The following is a 20,023-nucleotide window of genomic DNA, read 5'->3' as shown; positions in this document are numbered from 1 at the left end:
CCTGTGTTATGGTAGATCTTTTTCATTCATCTAAACTAAAAGTTACATTCTTTTTTGCAGCAACCTTGATCTTACCCTTTATTGTTGTTTTTGAATACAAATTCTATTTTTTGGACCTTTTTGCAGGGGAGGGCAACACAAAGTATTTATTTATTTAACGTCTTTATTTGGAGTATAATCGCTTTACAATGGTGTGTTAGTTTCTGCTTTATAACAAAGTGAATCAGCTGTACCTATACATATATCCCCATATCTCCAGTATTTATAAACAAAAGTAAAATGTTTATTTTTATGGAAACAGTAAAAATGCTTCATTATCTCTGGAGGGAAGAAGCATTAAGAATTTAGGGGGATGTATTCTATTTATACTTTTTGGTGTAAGGATGGGAAAAGCATGTTCTAATACAAGTTTACAAATACTGGAAAATAAAATGAAGAAAATTAAGTCATCTGCAGTCTTACCATGCAGAGATAGTCACTATTAACATTTTATTTTTATTTCCTTTCTTTTTTAATGCATACATGTATATGCTTTTCTAACAGAACTGGGATGATGTTGTATGACTTTTATGTCACGGTATGAGTTTTGCTTCTTGCTGTTTTCTCTTAGCACATTTGGACATTTATTCATGTTGTTTTTTAACTTGTTCTTAAGAGACTGCGTAATATTTTATCACTGAGAGCTACATGAAAGGTAGTGTAGAATAGTGAACTCTAGAGTTAAACTTCCTGGCCTCAAATGCGAGCTCTACCACTTCCTAGCTGTGTGACCTTGGACAAGTTATTTTCTCTCCCTGTGCCTCAGTTTCCTCAGGTATCAAAGGGGGGGATAGTGATAATACTTCATAGGTTTGCGGTGAGGATTATACCTATTAAAATATTGAAAGCAATTAGAACAATGCCTGGCAATAGTAAATTACATAAATAATCATCACTATTATTGTTAACATTATTATTTATTACAATTTATTTAACCAGTTAATTAACCCCATTGTTAGTCTTCAAGATGAGTCCTGATATTTTCTATTGTAATAAACACTCTGCTGAACATCCTTTGCACAGCCCTTTCTGTACAGCTGTGATTATGTCCTTAGGACAAATACAGTGAAATGGAATTATCCGTCAAGGGGAAATAAACATTATTGAGACTTTGATGTATACTCTTAATTGCTTTATGGAAAGTTTGTTTACACTTTATCTGGCAGGGTTTGAGAGTGTCTGTTTTATCCCCACAAATATTAAAATTAAAAATAAACCTAGATAAATTTTATCTACTCTAACCGTCATTTCCTGGAAATGCTCAGAAGTTTATCATTGTTACTGTGGAAAGACTACCGGCATATTATTTTTAAAAGTTTGGGATGCTTGAACTACTCTAGGAATTTTACAGTAGATAACAGAGACTGGTTGAGATATCTGATTTGTCTCTTGCCAGTCTGTGTTGTAAAGAATTCATTGAAGCACTATATTAACTGCTTTCTAACATTAACATTCTTAAGATTCTAAATTAAATTTGACTAGTATGTGCATTAGTTAGAATATAGGTAGAGTCTTTAATGGAGAGACCTGCCCTCCCTCATCCCCCATCAGTGACTGAAATTAGAGAGAAGTTTACATTTCTCTCATAACAGTCTGTTGGGAGCTGTCCCTAGCAGATGGGTTGGTTCTTTTATCTTCCACATATGGCTTCCCTGCGTGGTCCACAGTGACTGCTCCAGTTGTTGACATTTCCCCCCAGACAGGAGGGCAGTGGGGAGGGTGGTGCTAAAAAAAGGTCAAGGACAGCTAGCCTTCTTCTTTCAGACTGTGACTTGGGAACTGTGCCTGTCACTTTCTCCTGCCTTCCATGGGCTCATACATAGTCATGTGGCAACTTCTAGCTTCAGGAGAGGCTGGGAGAGGCCTCTAAGTAGATAGACATAGGCTCAGCTGAAATTCAGCGAGGGGAAGGTCCTATTTTCAGGAGGGATAAGGACAAGATGCATACTGGAGGCCAGACATCAGTCTTTGCCACAGTAAGACAATAAACGCTTCAGATCAGTAAGATTAAGATCAGTGACCTACTAGAAAAGTTGAGAGTTACAAGTAGCTTGCAATTATGGGCAAACAGCTCCACTTTGCTCATAATTTTTGAAATTGCAAATTAAAAATAGGATTATGATATTTTTCATCTACTGAATGTGTAGTGATGTCCATTGTTGGAAAGGGTCTGGTGAAATAGTCCACTACAAGATTGAACATTTTTGGAGGGAGGTTTAGAACAATAGACCAAAAATGCCGATATATTTTAATCCACAGGTTTCACAAAAATGCAAAGATATATGTACGTGGATATTCGTGGTAGCATTGCTTGTAATTTGGAAAACTGTAAACAATCTAAATGTCTGTTACTAGAGAAACCCTGATGTATTACTCATGAACATAACTGTAATGTTCAGAACTTGATATATATGTGTTATCGACATGAAAAGGTAAGCTACTTAGTAAGCAAAAGAAGTAAAGTTTAGAAAGTGTGTATGAAGAGAATGATCCATTTGTTTTGGGACAAAATGTAGATAAAAATTGTTCAGAAGACACAGAAACTGCTCCTGGCAGTGGCTTTCTGTGGGGAGTGGGGAACTTTCTTCGTTTCATGTACTGCTTTTGAATCTTTCGATGCGTCATATTTTTAAAATGAAACACAAAAACAAAACAACAAATGTCCCTCATTCTCCAGAACCTTGATTAGTAACTTGTGGGAATTTCACTGACTACATGCTGTCTCATGTTCATCCATCTACTTGGTCTTTTACCTGACTAGTCTTTTTTTTCCTTGTTTGTTTTTAAATCAACTTTGTTGACATATAATTTTGGCATGATAAATTGTGTTCATTCAACATGTACAATTTGGTGAGTTTTAACAGATGTGCACGTCTGTGAAATCCCACAGTCAAGATACAGAACATTTTCATTATCTTCAAAAGATTGTGCCCCCGTTGCAGTCCGTGCCTCCTCTGCTCCTGGCCACAGGCATCCACTGTGTGCTTTATGTCATTATGTTTTTCCTCTCCTAGAAGTTCATATAAATGCAGTCACACAATATATCGCCTTTTGTGTTTAGTTTTGCACTTAGCATGGTGCTTCTGAGATTCATTATGTTGTTAGCAGTATGTTCCTTGTTGCTGTGTATTCATTCTATGAGCTTACTATATATTTTATATTCATTCATCTGTCAATGGACAAGTTTGTGTTGTTTCCAGGTATTGGCTCTTATGAATAAAATGTCTAAAATGTTTTCAAAAGTAATTTTATATTCCCACCAGCATGTACGAGTTCCAGTTGTTCCCATTCTCGCTGACATTTGCTATTTTTGGCCTTTTAAATGTTAGCCCTAATGGGTGTATAATGATATCTCATTGTGGCTTAAATCTACATTTCTGCTGTGAGCAGGGATGATGAGGATGCTTTGGTGTGTTTATTGACTATACATATTATATATCTTCTGTGAAGTGTGTCCAAATCTTCTACTCAGTTTTAAAATCAAGCTGTTTGTCTTATTATTGACATTTAAGAGTTCTTTTGATATTTTAGATACAGCTAATGTGTCAGATACAAATTACAAATATCTTCTCCCATTCTGTGACTTTTTTTTGTTTATTTATCTAATCATTTGTAATGTCATCAATGTCATTGTTATGGATTATTTTACCAAGATGAGGAGGACTTGCCCTTTTGAAGGAGATGTGAGATGATGAAATTATATCAGAATGTGAACTTGTACATTCACTTCTGGAAGGTTCACCTGATCTGGGGATTCCACTTATTGAACTGACATGTTGTGTTAAGTCAGAACTAGCGAACAGTGACCATGGCAGTAAAGTATATCAGTATATGAATCTCTTTCAGTGTTACCAAGCCATAGACTTTATCTGTCTTTTCTTACCAGTACTCAAAAGCTCTCTTCTAAACCAACCTCTTTCTTCTCATTTCTACCCTTTTTCTTATTCTTCTCCTGTTTTAAAAACCTAGCACAGCATTGCACGTTCTAGGAAGAAGGGCTGGTTGCCAGTGTTGAACAGGAGCAACATAGTGACTTGATTTCCATTTAGCACGAGAATTAAAGAGATTTTATAAGAGTAAGGCTTTTGGTCTAGGACAGGGATTGGCAAACTATGGCCTGATGACTATATCTAGCTTGACGCTTGTTTTGTAAATAAAGTAAATATTTATTTTATGTGTTTTCTGTGGCTGCTTTCACGCTACAACGGTAGACTCGAACTGTTGCAACAGAGACCATCTGGCCCACAAAGCCTAAAATATTTATTATCTGTCCCTTTACAGAAAAAGTTTGCTGATCCCTGGTCTAGGGAGAAACAGGTCCATAAACCTGTAAGCAGCAGTAAAATGAGTCATTTCTGTCTGGGTGAAAACTCATGTTTCCTCAGAGACTCACAGGCACCACTCATAATAAGGTGGGTGCTATCCAAGAAATTGGAACTTGTCAAGGCCTTCTCTCTTAGAAGTGTCATGTATTCATTGGAATGGCATTGTGAGCACGATACTCATCACCACCAGAAAAAGACACTTTCCGTAGAGTACTCAAGTTCGTCATAGAGGTGTGTGTAGTCCCCCAGTGGTCTTCTAAAAACACTGTAAAGCTGCCTCCCTTGTCTCTATCTCTCTTCGCTCTTGTAGGCCCTACTTGCGCTAAGAATAATGCTAGAAAAGTGAGAAGTCAAGCAGTGTATCAGGGTTAGGCTTGGAGAATGCAGAATGAATGGGGGTGTAGGGTGGGGATCTACAGAAGGAAATCGTCCAAGAAATGTAAGAGGCCTTCTTTGTCGTTGGTGCTAGGAAGATTGGAAGAACCCTACGGGTGATTTGTCCTTCTGGTAACCACCTCTTTCTAAGATAAATAAGTGAAATGAGAGTGACATTAAGAATGCATTAAGGGTTTCTCACAATATTAACTGAACTTTGTGCTACGTGGTGAGGAGTTTTATTGATAGGACTAATTAGAGAATCTCATTAATTTCTGTGTCTTATCAGTGTTTTGCCAGTGTTTGTTTTGGTTTTTTGTTTTTTCATTTATTTATTTAATTTATTTATTTTTGGCTGCGTTGGGTCTTCGTTGCTGCGCACGGGCTTTCTGTAGTTGCGGTGAGCGGAGGCTACTCTTCGCCGTGGTGTGCGGACTTCCCATTGTGGTGGCTTCTTTGTTGCAGAGCACAGGCTCTAGGTGCGTGGGCTTCGGTAGTTGTGGCTCGCGGGCTCTAGAGCGCAGGCTCAGTAGTTGTGGCGCACGGGCTTAGTTGCTCCGGGGCATGTGGGATCTTCCCGGACCAGGGCTCGAACCTGTGTCCCCTGCGTTGGCAGGCGAATTCTTAACCACTGCACGACCAGGGAAGTCCCCAGTGTTTATTTTGAATTTGTGACTTCAGGGAAATGCTTCAAGTGTCCTTGTTCCTTAAGTCAGTATTCAGTTTTACTTATCTTCTTGTTCATCACTTATGTATTGACCTGTGGTTACTGGAAATTCTCCCACCTCAAGAAAAATAGGGTTTTGTGTAATTTAATTAAATTGAATTTTTGAAGACAATAGCAATCATTATTGAATATTTGAAACAGAAATACCAGGTGCCTTAACCTTTCTTTATCTTAGAGATGCTATATCATGGCCAATGTCATTATTAAGTCTGAAATTCCAGCCTCCAATCTTGTTTGTCAGAAATTAATGTTTTTCTTTTAAAATCATGACAGAGCCATACTGTTAGATATAATTAGTTATGACCTGGGAGTTGAATTATGAGGAGATAACTTAGTTTATAATCATAATGCATGTGAGGAGGACATATTTCATTGATGTTCTACTTTCTTCCCAGTTAACGTTCATTAGAAATAATATTTAAATGGAAGTATTTTTCTAAATACAGAATACTTATTAAAATAGGGTTATTAATAAGGGCACATTTACTTATTAGTTCAGAAAGGTTAACTGTGATTATGGTTTTAATCTCAAATGAGGTATATGTCAAGTTGTTAGGTTTGCTAAGAAGATTTGTACAAATTTAAGATATTATTAATTTTTATAAACCAATAGCAATATGTACTTATTTCTGTTTTGGTTATTTTTGAAGATGTCTTTAGTAGATTATTATATTCATATATTAAAATGTTACTAAGTTTTTCTCTGAAACCTTAAGCTAACCACTTTTTAGTGTAATTTTTTTTTCTGAATTATCTTCTGAATAAAATTTGTTACTTCTGAAGTGCTGTCAGCGGCCAAGCCCAAAGATGTAAGAGGGACATAGGATCTGTTCTTTTGGTGGAGTTAAGTTGGGACTACACCGTGAAGCCTTAATACCAAGTTAGTTTGTTCTGACATATGCCATGTATGTTTTTATGAACCTGACATGTTTGTAAAGTTAGTAGGTAGACAGACGCTTCTTAAGGGAAAAAAACAGCACTGTTGAAGTCATGCACGTTTGTTGAAATTATAACTGCCCTTTTCTTAGACATGTTTTATGCCTTGTTTAAATTTTACTCCTTGTTACTCCGTGGTTTGTATGCATTCAGAGTTGTAGATTTGTAGTTGTAGGTTTATGTAGTAATAAAACTACTCAGTTTTCCCAGTTTTCTTTCTGAAAAGCTTTTGGGGGGGGGGTGTTTTATTTTTATTTAAAATGCACCCATTTCTATATAAGTTTCATACTAGGCATCTATACATAAAAGACAACATAGTTGCAGTAATGACTTAATCATCTTTTACTGTTTCATTTGAAAATTACAAAGAGTAATATTTTAGTTGATTTCAGTTGCATATAAATATGTATTATTTTTAATATCCCAAGAACAGGACTTATATTACTAAAAATCCCATGGAATGCTTAAATACTCAGAATATACTCCAATAATTTAAATTCTACTGAATATAGAATTAACTTATTTCAAAAATACACACAAGTTATGTGATATAAACACAAATATTTATGCATTCCATTCTTTCTGGATTTCACACAAGCCCGCCCAGCTCTGTTACTCTGATTTAGTCATTTAATATGGTTTTATAATTCTGCATTTATGCAATCTGTGATTTTGATCAGGTGTTTCTTTTTTTCTGCTAATCTAAGTTAATTTTAGCACAGCCCATCTCTGATTATCCATGCTAATAAGTAAGGAAAGAGCACAGCATAAAAAGTTACGATTTAAAAATATTTTAAAATCTCAGTCAAGGCAGTTTTAAACTTTTTTCTTTACTAACAATGTCTGCAACCCACCCTATCACTTCAAAAAACTCTATCATTTCATTTTAGTTCCCTGCTCTGGTTTCTGTTAGAGGTGCGAAGAGTGAGTAACTCATGGCTGGAAGACAGGGGTGTAAAAAGCGGAGTTTTAGGTAATCTACATGCTCAGTAATCCTTCGAAAAGCAGCAAATGAGCTGAGCATTTCATAGAATGCCTTTTCCCCTAATTTATCTCAGGAGTATTTTGACCAAAAAAAATGCTACTACAGAAAACACCATAATAGGATAAAATATTATGACTCATAGAAAGTACTCAAATAATCCTGTTTAATAAAATACTTTTTCTGATTCTAGTCCTTTTGACGAAAGAAGTAATTGTTGAAATGTTCTGTGAACCCTTGGTTATATTAGAATATTATGGGGGCCTTTTATTGTCATTTTTCAAGGATTTCACTTAAATAAAAATTCTTATTGTATACTGTTTTCATTGTAGTCATGGAAAAGAAATCTTTTAGCCTTGTCATCAAGTTGAAATTGCCCTTTAGATTTCTCACATTTATAACCTCAGTAGTTCTAGCTAGTAAAACAAAAACCTCATAAATACTCAAAAGGCAGTCTGGACTAGATCCAAACAGTTGCAGTTATATACCTCATCTTATTGTCCTACTAGAAATTTATATTCATTTATTTATGCTCCCTACCCACCATTGATATGGCTTACTATAGATCTTCAAAGTACAGCGTGCATTTCAGACAGTATTCAGGTTTCTAAAATTCCATTATGAGAAATCATTTTACGTTATACAGTTCATTTTAAGAGAGTTTTTTTTTTTCAAACCTATATTCTTTGCAACCAATAAAATTTCTCAGCCTTTTATCAGTTCTGTAGATACTTGGCTACAGAAAATGGTGTTCCTAAATTCTTTCATAGAGTTCTTGTAGAATCATACAACTATTAATATTCATTGAATACCAACATTATTATACTTCATTCATTGAACTTCCTTAGATCCATTCTGATACTTTTCATTTCTTCTTAAAAGTAAAACAAAACCAAAAAACTCTGAAGGTAATCACATAAATTTGTTGTCTTGCAGTTTGAGCTATCTTAAAACTTAAGCAGCCCTCCAAATGGCTACTCACCACTTGTAAGTAGTGGTCAAGTGACCTTTAAACAACATTCAGTTTGTTTGTATTATCATTTGAATTGAGCATGTGCTGGGAGGAGAAAAGAGAAGGAGGCTGCTATTACGAAGCTGACTTAAATCACTTGTAACACCTGATTATGTATGTTGACATTTTGCCCCACTGTTTAGCATTCCTTTTCAATTCACATCATGCTGAATTACATGTAGATCATTGTTTTTTAAATATTTTGGAAAAAGAAGGTTATAGTACATTTTCTTAGATTGTAACAAGCTTAAAATTAGTGTTTCATGAAGGAAAATTTCTGAGTATTCTAATGGCTTTTTTAAAAAAATCATTTATTTGCTAGGTAAGTTCTCTTCTACGCTTTATGAGACTGGTGGCTGTGATATGTCACTTGTGAATTTTGAACCAGCAGCAAGAAGAGCATCCAATATCTGGTATGTGTGAAGTCATATTAGGAGAGTGTATGTACTTGCATATGTTTGCCGTTTTTAAAGTTTGTAAGCGTTGAGATAGAAAAGTTATTTTGAAAGCATTTGTTTATATTGGCTTAAATAAATTGTCATTATGCATTTGTCACCAAAGAATTAAACTAGAATTTTTTGCTGTGGAAAAAAAGAAAGCTGTTATTCTTAAAACAAAAGCTATTATGTATTTAAAAAAATTAAGTAAAAATTTCCTGTAGATCTTACCATGGGACAGCGGTTTCCCGCAATTTCAAATTTAACTATGTATATATATTGCATGATGGAAAAAACTTACTAGAAAAATATTTACACAGCTAAGTTCAAACCCATCGATTCTCTTTCTTTGTGTAATTTCAAATTTTTATTTCTGTGTGAGGGTTTTGGTCAAGTGTCTTTTTAAATGATTATCTTTCATTTTGTTTTAAAATGTGTTTACCAGCTGTAAGAAGGAGGAATTTCTTAAAATATGGGTCATATGTTGCATTTAGTTTCTTTTCTCTCCTTCCTTCAGGAAGGAATTATGTAAGATAACAGAGAAGTTAGGAGGAAAGCAAATAAGAAATAGAAATCTTGATCGTATAACATAATCAATTATAGTTTAGAATGTGTTAAATTTTTTTCTGAAATTTTAATCTTACTCATCTATTCAAATTGCTGCGTTGAAATTCATTGTTGATTGATTAGCTCACTTTTTTTCCACAAGAGTCATTTGATTCTTATTTTAGGACTTCCATTTAATAGTGGGACACACCTAATTATATGTTACATATCTATGGGCAGTTTTTTCAGTTTTGAGGGTCTCTTTAAAGCAATAGGGTCTTGTGATCACTTAGCTTAGCATGCCGAAAAGATAGAACATTTCAGAAACTGTACTCTTTAATAAAGCTCCTTCAGTCCAGTTTCAGAATTCACCCCCTCAAAAATGATTGGAGTGTTTAGATGATTTTGTAGCAGTGGAAGCAATAGGAGGATGGAGCAATGGGAACACTTTATTATGTTTAATATAATTCAAGATAAGAACAATTCCTTACACCATAAATGTGGTAAGGTCTTAAGTTTTGAGATCTAAATTTGACTGAACTGTGGAAACTGGATTGTCACGTTCTAGACTATTATATCATAGGTTAAATTTATTATGGCTCCTGGCAGTATGTTAATTGCTTTCTTAAACAATTTTCACAAGAACTTTGTGATAGAGGTACTTTTATCCTATGTTACCAATGAGGAAACTGAGGTATAAAAAGGTTAGATAACTTGTCCAAGATCTCATTCAGTTGTTGAGGAGATTTGAATATAGATACTTTGACCCAGAGGCTATGCTCCTAATCACAACTCTAGGAAAATTCGATTTTGCACTTTGAACTTTACATGGAAAAGTAGCCAGTGTAAGTATCATGTAATTGTTAATAGACTTATTTTTCTTTCTACTACTTGACAAGCTGTTTATTCCCTAAAGTCTTCTTCATTTTTCTTTAGTGACACGGATTCACATGTATCCAGTTCTACCTCAGTTCGATTTTATCCACATGATGTGGTAGGTTTTCCTTTATTTTTATAAAATGCTGTATTTTCAGATTAAGTAGCTATACAAATCAGAAAATTGATGAGGTTACAACATATCAATTTTGTTGAAAACTGGCAAAATCACCTTTGCTGTCCCATAGTGGATCTCTTCTCATAAGTCCTTTGTTAAGAAACAAGCGTAAAGCACCGTGATATTTAATTAGCTATTCATGAATCAGTAATTACACTTTTGAGGGTACATAGAGGTCTGTTTACTCACCAGTGTCATAATCTGGTTGTGCCGTTTTTAACTGTGCCATTTTAAAACTTCATTTTGAACATTATGATTTTGGTACATAGCTAACTGATTAGGTACTTATCTACTAACTGTTGGTTAACTATTAGTTATTCATATACCAGTGTGTGTGCTTAGTGATGTTATCGCTGTATAAAAAATTGCCCTATGAGAAGCAGTGGGTATATTTTAAAAAGATAACACTGCCTTTGTGTGATATATATCAAAATATATATATCGAGGTTAGAAAAGATAAAACAGTTGAAATCCTTATAAGCAATATTTAAGAGATATGAGGTACGTGTAGATAAATTTAGTGCCAAAGAGATTAATTATTAGTGGCTTCCTGAAGATGATGAGTTGTGAGCAGGGTTTTAAAACCATAGATGTGAATTGGCACAGAACAGTAGTTTTCAGCATTTGGCAATGTCTCGAAATATTTTTGCTTGTTACAACCACGGGGATGCTGTAGGTATCAAGTGGGTGGAAGCCAGGGATGCTGTAAAACATTCTACAGTGGAAAGCGTAGCCCCCACCCGAAGAATTATCTGGCTTGAAAGTACCTGTAGTGCCAAGATTGAGAAACCCTGGCATAGAGGATAAGGGAAAAAAAGTGTTTGGGGAGATATTTGTCAATGCTTAGAGACAGAAATGGCTGTTATATATAAGAAACATATTTTCTTGACTATACCCCACCCCTGTGTAGGAAAAATAAAGACTGTCCCTACTCTTCTGCTGCAGTGTGTTCCTGGAAACTCCACAGGAAAGCAGAAATGGGGAAATGATTACGGTGATCCCTTGGTATCCGCAGAGGATTGGTTCCAGGGCCCTGTGCGGATACCAAAATCTGTGTTTGCCCAAGTCCTTTATATAAAATCGCATATTAGTATTTTCCACTGTTAAATGGTATGAGAGCCTTGAGACAGCAAAATACTGGCTAGTGCTATGCTAAATGCAGTAAACTTTGGATTCTTTCAGAGGAAGGGGAAACTGGTGAATGGATGAGTTGAAGCTGAAACAAATGTAATGTGGTAATATCCTGTATAGCCTCAGATGAGCAGCCTGCCAAAACAGAAATAAAGGAGTGTGGGAGGGATTTGAACAGTGATAAGAGATTTGAACAGTGATAAGAGACTGTACGAAGAATTGAGATTTGAAGGCATTGAATCCAGTGCAGAGGAGCTTAGATTTGACGCAGTAGTGAGGTTCATAGCTTAATGAGAGAAGAGAAGGGGTAGGGAGAAGGGAAGCCGCTAATGATTCCCTGTTGGTGATTTTAATGGATTCACTAGCTATACAATCATAAAATACTAAAATTTCAAATACTTCCTAGTAAAATCTTTCCAAAAGGCCTTTGTTGTAGTTCACTTCCTTTTGTCACCTTCTGTAGTTTCTAACAATCATAAAATATCCACAAGAGTGGACTGGTGTAGAGAATTAAGGAGGTTTAGATAATTTGCAAGCTGATTGCGTAGCCCTTGAAGCATGACTTGATTGAAGACACTTGAAGCCTTTCAATGCCGATTTTCTTTTAGCTCTCTCTTCCACAGATTCGACTGAACAGACTATTGACCATCGATACAGATTTGTTGGAGCAACAAGACATTGACCTGAGCCCTGATTTGGCAGCTACTTACGGTCCAACAGAAGAAGCTGCCCAAAAAGTTAAACACTATTACCGCTTTTGGATCCTGCCCCAGCTGTGGATCGGCGTTAACTTTGACAGACTCACACTTCTGGCCCTGTTTGATAGGTGAGAATATAGTGTGATATTAAAGATATATGCAGATTTTATTTTTAAATTGAAATGTATTCAATTACCCATTGAGTATTTGACTTGGTTTCCATGTTGGAAGTTGTTTTCTATTTTGGTTCTCTTGAGATAAAACTTAAGTTAGTAAGGCTCCCAAACATGGACTCTCCTGAATCTATTAAAAGCTTTTTTTGTGGCAATTTTAATATGTTTATTTAAAAAAATGCTTTTATCATTAAGAATCATGCAGCTGTACTTAAAAGCCAGAGAATTTGAGATGTTAATGACCATAAGGTTATATGTAATATGACTAACTATAAAAGGTATAATAGTAAACAGTATTAGTCAGTTATGAACTTGGTGACCAACTGCTGTTTCTAGTTGACATGGAGTAACAAAGACTGGGTTTACTCTTCTACCTGAAACAATGCAAAGCATAAAATGCATGAAACAGTGGTTTTCAAGACACTGGAAATAAGACAGAAAAGGACCGTGATTCCTGAGAAATGGGAAGCAAATTGTGTGAGCCCACCTTACTGCCTTAAGAGAGTCCCCAGGCTGTGGTACTTAAGTAGAGTCCAGCAGACTTCCTGAGTTGAGGAGATGGAGCTCAGAGTCCAGGGAGACTAGAGCAGCTCAAGTCTGTAGGATAGAACATCAGAGAGAGGATTGCTGCTCAGAGAGATAACCTCAGAGACTTTTCGTGGGTCTCCTCAACTGTTCAGCAGAGTATTGGTAAGAGAATGTATATGAGGAAGCCAGGGTCAGAATGATGTGAAAGAAACAGAGGGACAGTGCCTGGCACACAGGGCTGGGGATAGTGCCTATCCCCACCCACCATAATAATTAATCCTTTATGATGCATTGTGTAGGGTACTCAGGAAAGTCTTGCCTTAGAAGTGCGGAGTAATTAGCCCTAGCATGAGCACTGCTCCAGACCCACCTAGCAAGTCATAAAAGCAAGACCTGAAAGGATCAAACTGTTCCCAAGTAGCATAACAAAGCTCAACAAGATTTGTAGAAATCCAGAAATTCTCACCACATAAAAAGTTAAGATTCACAATATCTGGCATCCAGTCGGAGACTACCAAGCATACAGAGAAATGACAAAATGTGATTTATAATGAGGGAGGTAAGGAAACCAACCTGTAACTGCCACTGATATTAGAATTAGCAAAGACATTAAACAGTTATAAGTGTACTTCGCATGTTAATAAAAATTAAGTAGAGATATGGAAGATATGAAGAAAAAAGACCCAAGTCACACTTAGAGATGAAAACTAAAATGTCTGAGATGAAAAATACAATGGATGAGATTAATTGTAGATTAGACATTACAGAAGAAAATGTAAGTGAAGCTGACAGCATGGTAGTAGAAACTATTGAAAATGAAACAAAGAAAAAAGAATCATTCTCCTACTCCCATCCGCCAATGAAAAGAATATACAAAATGAAAGTAAACCAAGGGAGACAGGAAGAGAGAAAAAAATTTGAGGAAGTAATGGTGGAAAACTTTCTAAATTTGATGAAAACTACAAATGTACACATTGAAGAATCTCCATGAACCTCAAGTACAAGAAACATGAAAAAAACTATACCAAGGCACATAATTGCTCAAAACCAGTGATAAAATCTTAAAAACTGCAAGAGAAAAAAAGATGTAGTTTGTACAGAGGAACAAGAATAAGGAAGACATCAGACTTATTGTTGGAAAAAATACAAATGAGGAGATGATGGAGCCGCATTTTTAAAGTATTGAAAGGAGAAAAAAACTCAATCTGGAATTCTATAGCCAACAAAACTGCAAAAACCAAGATGAAATAAAGACATTTTTGGACTAGGAAAAACTGAAAGAAGTTTTTTCAAGCAGACCCACACTACAAAATATATTACAGGATGTCTTTCAAGCAGAAGGATAGTAATACCAACTGGAAATATGGACCTACCCAAAGAAATAAAAGATCACTGTAAATGGTAAGTAACTACATGAATAAATATGTAAAAATTTTTCTTACTAATTGAATCTCTTTGAGACATAATTGGATGTTTAAACAAAAATAATAATGGGGCTTCCCTGGTGGCACAGTGGTTGAGAGTCCGCCTGCCGATGCAGGGGACACGGGTTCGTGCCCTGGTCCAGGAAGATCCCACATGCCGTGGAGCAGCTAGGCCCGTGAGCCATGGCCGCTGAGCCTGCGTGTCCGGAGACTGTGCTCCGCAACGGGAGAGGCCACAACAGTGAGCTGCCCGCATACAGCAAAAAAATTTTTAAAAAATAATAATAATGATGATGTATTGTGTGATTTATAAGATAAGTAAAAGTAAATTTCATGACAATAATAGCATAAATGACAGGAGGGGGCATATAAGAGTATACTCCTATAAGTTTCTTATACTGTATATGAATTAAATATAAGTTGCTTATACTGTACGTATACTTATACTATGTCACTTGAAGTAGACTGTCATAAAACGTATACTAAAGCAACTACTAAAGTAACAAAAGAAAGAGTTATAACTAGTAAGTTAAAAAAATAAAGGAGATAAAATAGATTCATAAAAATTACTCTCTTAATCTAAAATAAGGCAGAAAAGGAAAGAGATCAAAAACAGATTGACAGAAGATAAATGACAGTATGATAGTTGGAAAAGTCAGAAATTGTCAAATTTTAGAAAAAAAGCAAGACTCAATTCTTTGCTGCCTACAGGAAATGCACTTTAAATATAAAAACAGAAAAGATATACCATGCTAACACTAATCACAGTAAAGCTAGAGTGGCTGAATTAATGTCAGACAAAGTAGATTTCAAAGCAAAGAATATTACCAAGGTAAAAGGAGGTCATTTTATAATGATAAATGGTCAATTAATGCATAGGATTTAACCATCCTAAATGTTTCTACATCTCAAACAGTGCTTTGAAGGAAAAGCTGATAGAAATAGGAGAAATGGATAAATTCACAATTATAGTTGAATTCAACACACCTCTCTCAATAATTGATAGAACAAGTATGTAGAAAATCAACAAAGATATAATTGTCAGCCAACCTAAGTTGATTGACATTTATGGAACACTCCACTCATAACCACAGAATACACATTCTTTTATGTGCACACAGAACATTTACCAAGATAGACCATATTCTGGGCCATAATATAAGGATCAAATTTAGAAGGATTTGAGTCCTACATAGTGTGTTCCTTGACCACGGACGGAGTTAATTATAAATCAGTAACAAAAGAACCTTGGAAAATCCCTAAATATTTGAAAGCTAAATACATCTAAATAACTCATAGATCAAAGGACAAATTAAGAGGGAGATTAGAAAATATTTTGAACTAAATAAAAGTGAAACACAATCAGAATTTTTGTGATGCCACTAACACAGTACTTAGAAGAATTTATAGCACTGAATAAGAAGAAAAGTCAATTCAATGACTTCACTTTCCCCCTTAGGAAACTAGAAAAAGAAGATCACATTAAGCCTAAGAAAGCAGAAGAAAGAAAATCATAAAGAACAAAGCAGAAATCAGTGAGGACACAGAAGACAGTAGAGAAAAATCAAGGGAACCAAAAAGCTCAATTAAAGTAAAATACTTTAGCCAGGTTGATCAGGACAAAAAAAAAAAAGTTACAGATTACCAATATCAGGAATGTGAGCTAGGATATCACTACAGATTCTACAGGTAATAAATGGATAATAAAACATTATGAGCAGCTGTATGTAAATAAATTTGACAGTGGACAAATTTCTTGAGAGATAAAAATTATCAAAGTTCTGAAAGAAATACAATATCTTCATGTTCCTATATCTATTAAATAAATGGGCATTGTAGTTAAACACCTTCCCATAAAGAAAATTCCAGGCCTAGATAGTGCCAAAATAATACCCCGAATCAGTGAAGTGGAGAAAGGATAAGCTTTTCAACAAGTGGTGCTAGAAACATTGGATTTCCATATGCAAAAAAAAAAGAAGAAAAGAAAAAGAAAGAATTTGTTTTATTACCTTGCATCATATTACAAAAATTAACTCAGAGTGGATCATAGGCCTAAATGTGAAATCTAAAACATAAACTTCAGAAAAATGCAAAACGTAGGAGAAAAGATTTGTGACCCTGGATGAGGCAGAATTGCACAGATGTGACATCAAAAACAGATCAATGAAAAAACAAATTGATAAATTGGATTCATCAAAATTAAAAACTAACAAAAGCCGAAGGGAGAGCATGTGTTCAGTGACGAGCGACATGGACAGAATATAGTGTAACAGGGCTGACAGGGATCATTGGATTCGGCAAATCTGGAATTCCACAACTGCCATGTAAGAACAAATGAAAATACCAGTGTTTCATTTATTGATTTGAAATTACTATTGAACTTGTTTTAATCTGGGAGAACTATCAAGTGAAATAGTACAGAGATGTTTGTGAATTTTATTTTTTAGGTCAATTGATTATAAATTGCGCATTGATGTAATATAAAGAAATAAAAATCTTTTTATGATTATGAAAACAATTCTGTATTAAATATGTAGAAAGATTTTAAGACAGAGGCCAGCCCAAATCCTTCCACCCAGAGAGAACCATTATTAGTAGTACCAATTGATATATTGTCTTTTTAAACCTGTATATGTATGTTTCTTAAGTAATAGAACTTGTATCTTCGTATACAGTTTTGTGTCCTCCTTTCTTTGTATAGCAAATGTACTGAGCATGTTCCTGTGTCAGTATATATTCTTTAAAATCAAGAGTTTTAGCACATACTTAACATTTTGTGAATAAAATATCCCCAAGAAGTGAGATAGATTCTTACTTTTTGGCATGATTTATAAAAGTCATCTTCAGGGACTTCCTTGGCAGTCCAGTGGTTAAGACTCCACTCTTCCAATGCAGGGGGTGTAGGTTTGATCTCTGGTCGGAGAACTAAGATCCCATATGCTGTGCAGTGCAGCTAAAAAATAAAATAAATTAAAAAAAATTATCTTCATTGCTGTATGTAGTATGTTGAACATCGTACTGCTTCTTTTACAGTGTCAGTTTAGTAAAATATAGAATTGTCTGAGTAACTTTGATAGAGGCAGCATTGATGGTCTATCACTGCCTTCATTCTCAACATATGTAAGAGCCTGTGTTTAAGTAATTTTAGTAAGATTTCTGATTATTTCAGATGATTTAGACATGGGAAATGAAACCACTTGGTATCAAAATTTGGTTACAAACTTTGTCATATAAATGTTTCCAATTTAATTTTCTAGAAACTCTTTTGAGATTTTGTTTTTCGAACTTGTTTCTTTGTATATTTCCTTTATTTTCTGTTCAGTTATTTGGCAACAAACTTGACAGAGAAGCAGATGATAAGAAGAGTAAAGTTATAACATAGAAATTGAAACTGTATTATGTATTATAATAAGAAATTCACAATCCACTGTAGCATGCTTTATTTGCACATAAGAATGTGTGCCAGTTTTCTATCTAAACTGAACATACTTTTTCAGTATGATTCAAAACCTTGTTCAAACCCAGTACTAAAAAAAAATCTTAACAAGTATAGTATGAACTTCATATTGATGTCTTCCCTTTTTGCACTCTGATTAATTTCTTGTAATGATGATATACTTACTCATACATTTTTCTGTCTACAGAAATCGTGAGATCCTGGAAAATGTGTTAGCTGTCATCTTGGCTATTCTTGTGGCTTTTTTGGGATCTATTCTTCTCATACAAGGCTTCTTCAGAGATATCTGGGTCTTCCAGTTCTGCCTGGTGATAGCCAGCTGTCAATATTCACTACTTAAGGTACCAGCATCTCCCTTCTCTTCAGACTTTAGCATCATAGTTATGTTAAAAAGCAGAAGGTTTTGTATCACTCATTGAATTATAGTAAGAATATAATTTTTAGATTTATTTTCCTTGGACGTTTACGTTAAGATTGGGAAAGGAACAAAAGGGACATGTAAACTTTAAAAAATAATGACATATGAATGAAGCTTCCTAAAAACTTTTTTTGTATTAAAATAAATAAGAATTCGAATTCTTTTTCTCTCTCTCTCTTTTTCTTTTCTTTTTTTGTGTTTTTTGGCCATGCCACATGGCTTTCTGGATCTTAGTTCCCCAACCAGGGTTATAACCCAGACCCTGGCAATGGAAGTGTAAGGTCCTAACCACTGGACCGCTAGGGAATTCCCAAGAATTCGAGTTCTTGAAATTCATTTGATAAATTAAAAGAAAATGAAACTGTCCTACTCTCATATTTTAAGTCTTCTATTATGTAGGTGAATTTACTAAGATCCATCACTGGTAGATAGAATAATGTCAAAACTAGCATATACATTCTTTGTGGACACAGAGCAGAAGATCAGTGTCCCTTTGCTTTTGTTTAAATAATGGTTCTAAGATACCAAATGTTATCAATTTTAAGCTTTCCATAAATGAGAGAATCAAATACCAAATTTTTCACTTTCCATGCCACATCAGCGTGCCCTGGTAACATGGACTGTTTTCTTTCCTTTCTTAGCCAGTACTGGTTATTTGCCTGATACATACTCACATGCAGAACCCTCTCCCATCCTGAAGACTATTTGTTTAGTTCTGTTTATACCATCAGCTATCCTTTCTCTTTTCTCTCTCCATTTATAGACATCTGGAGTAAACCACCTTTGTCAACTGCTCCATTTCTTCAAGATCCATCCATACTCTTTTCCTCGTTACAGTATTGAAATTACAGTCTTTGTGGGCTAATAATCTCTAATTGCCAAATCTACGTTCTTAGTCTTCATTCTCTGTGAGTGCTGCATCATTTAAATACCTGTGAATACTTTCTTCCATTTTTATGTTTTCCTCATTGCCGATCTGTTACTTTATACTACCCTCATGATTATGCTACTTTGCAAGTAACTTTATTTTCCTTTGTTGATGCCTCTTTGTTCTTTTGACTACCTCTTAATTTACAAGAACTCTCTAGGGTTTTATTTGGCCCTCTTTTCAGTTTGTAATCCCTTGCCAGTGAAGTCATCCTCTTTTATTACTTTGTTGCGCCTGCTGTATATGAATTATGTCCAGATTTATGGCTCAGTCTTCACCTTTCTTGTAAGGTTTAGTCCTATATATCTGACAGGCAGCTGGGCACATTCTGAAAATGGCACATCATCAGCTTCTGATATTTTCCTTTCCCAGTTCCTTTGCTTTTTCTTTTTTTTTAACACCTTTTTTGGAGTATAATTCCTTTACAGTGTTGTGTTAGTTTCTGCTGTATAACAAAGTGAATCAGCTATACGCATATGTACATACCCTCCATCGTGCGTCTCCCTCCCATCCTCCTTATGCCACCCCTCTAGGTGGTCGCAAAGCACCGAGCTGATCTCCCTGTGCCATGCGGCTGCTTCCCACTAGCTATCTATTTTACATTTGGTAGTGTATATATGTCCATGCCACTCTCTGACTTCGACCCAGCTTACCCTTCCCCCTCCTCGTGTCCTCAAGTCCATTCTCTACATCTGCGTCTTTATTCCTGTCCTGTCCCTAGGTTCCTCAGAAACTTTTTTTTTTTTTTACATTCCATGTATATGTGTTAGCATATGATATTTGTTTTTCTCTTTCTGACTTACTTCACTCTGTATGACAGACTCTAGGTCCAT

General features: G+C 35.2%; 1 protein-coding gene across 3 annotated transcripts in view; it reads left to right on the top strand.

Moving 5' to 3' along the window:
• The window catches only part of PCNX1 (pecanex 1), a 171,014-nt gene that overhangs the window by 78,439 nt on the left and 72,552 nt on the right, over positions 1-20,023 (top strand). For 2 of the 3 annotated variants that reach the window (XM_060004313.1, XM_060004312.1), the window contains 4 exons: positions 8,719-8,809; positions 10,316-10,373; positions 12,173-12,390; positions 18,032-18,185. In XM_060004313.1, the coding sequence (XP_059860296.1) occupies positions 8,719-8,809; positions 10,316-10,373; positions 12,173-12,390; positions 18,032-18,185 (521 nt within the window). The remainder of the gene's footprint in view (positions 1-8,718; positions 8,810-10,315; positions 10,374-12,172; positions 12,391-18,031; positions 18,186-20,023) is intronic. The other variant, XM_060004314.1, reaches the window with a different exon arrangement.

Source organism: Delphinus delphis, chromosome 2 (genome assembly GCF_949987515.2).
Source record: "Delphinus delphis chromosome 2, mDelDel1.2, whole genome shotgun sequence".
In the NCBI taxonomy this organism is placed as follows: Eukaryota; Metazoa; Chordata; class Mammalia; order Artiodactyla; family Delphinidae; genus Delphinus; species Delphinus delphis.
This window is presented reverse-complemented; position numbering and strand designations above follow the sequence as displayed.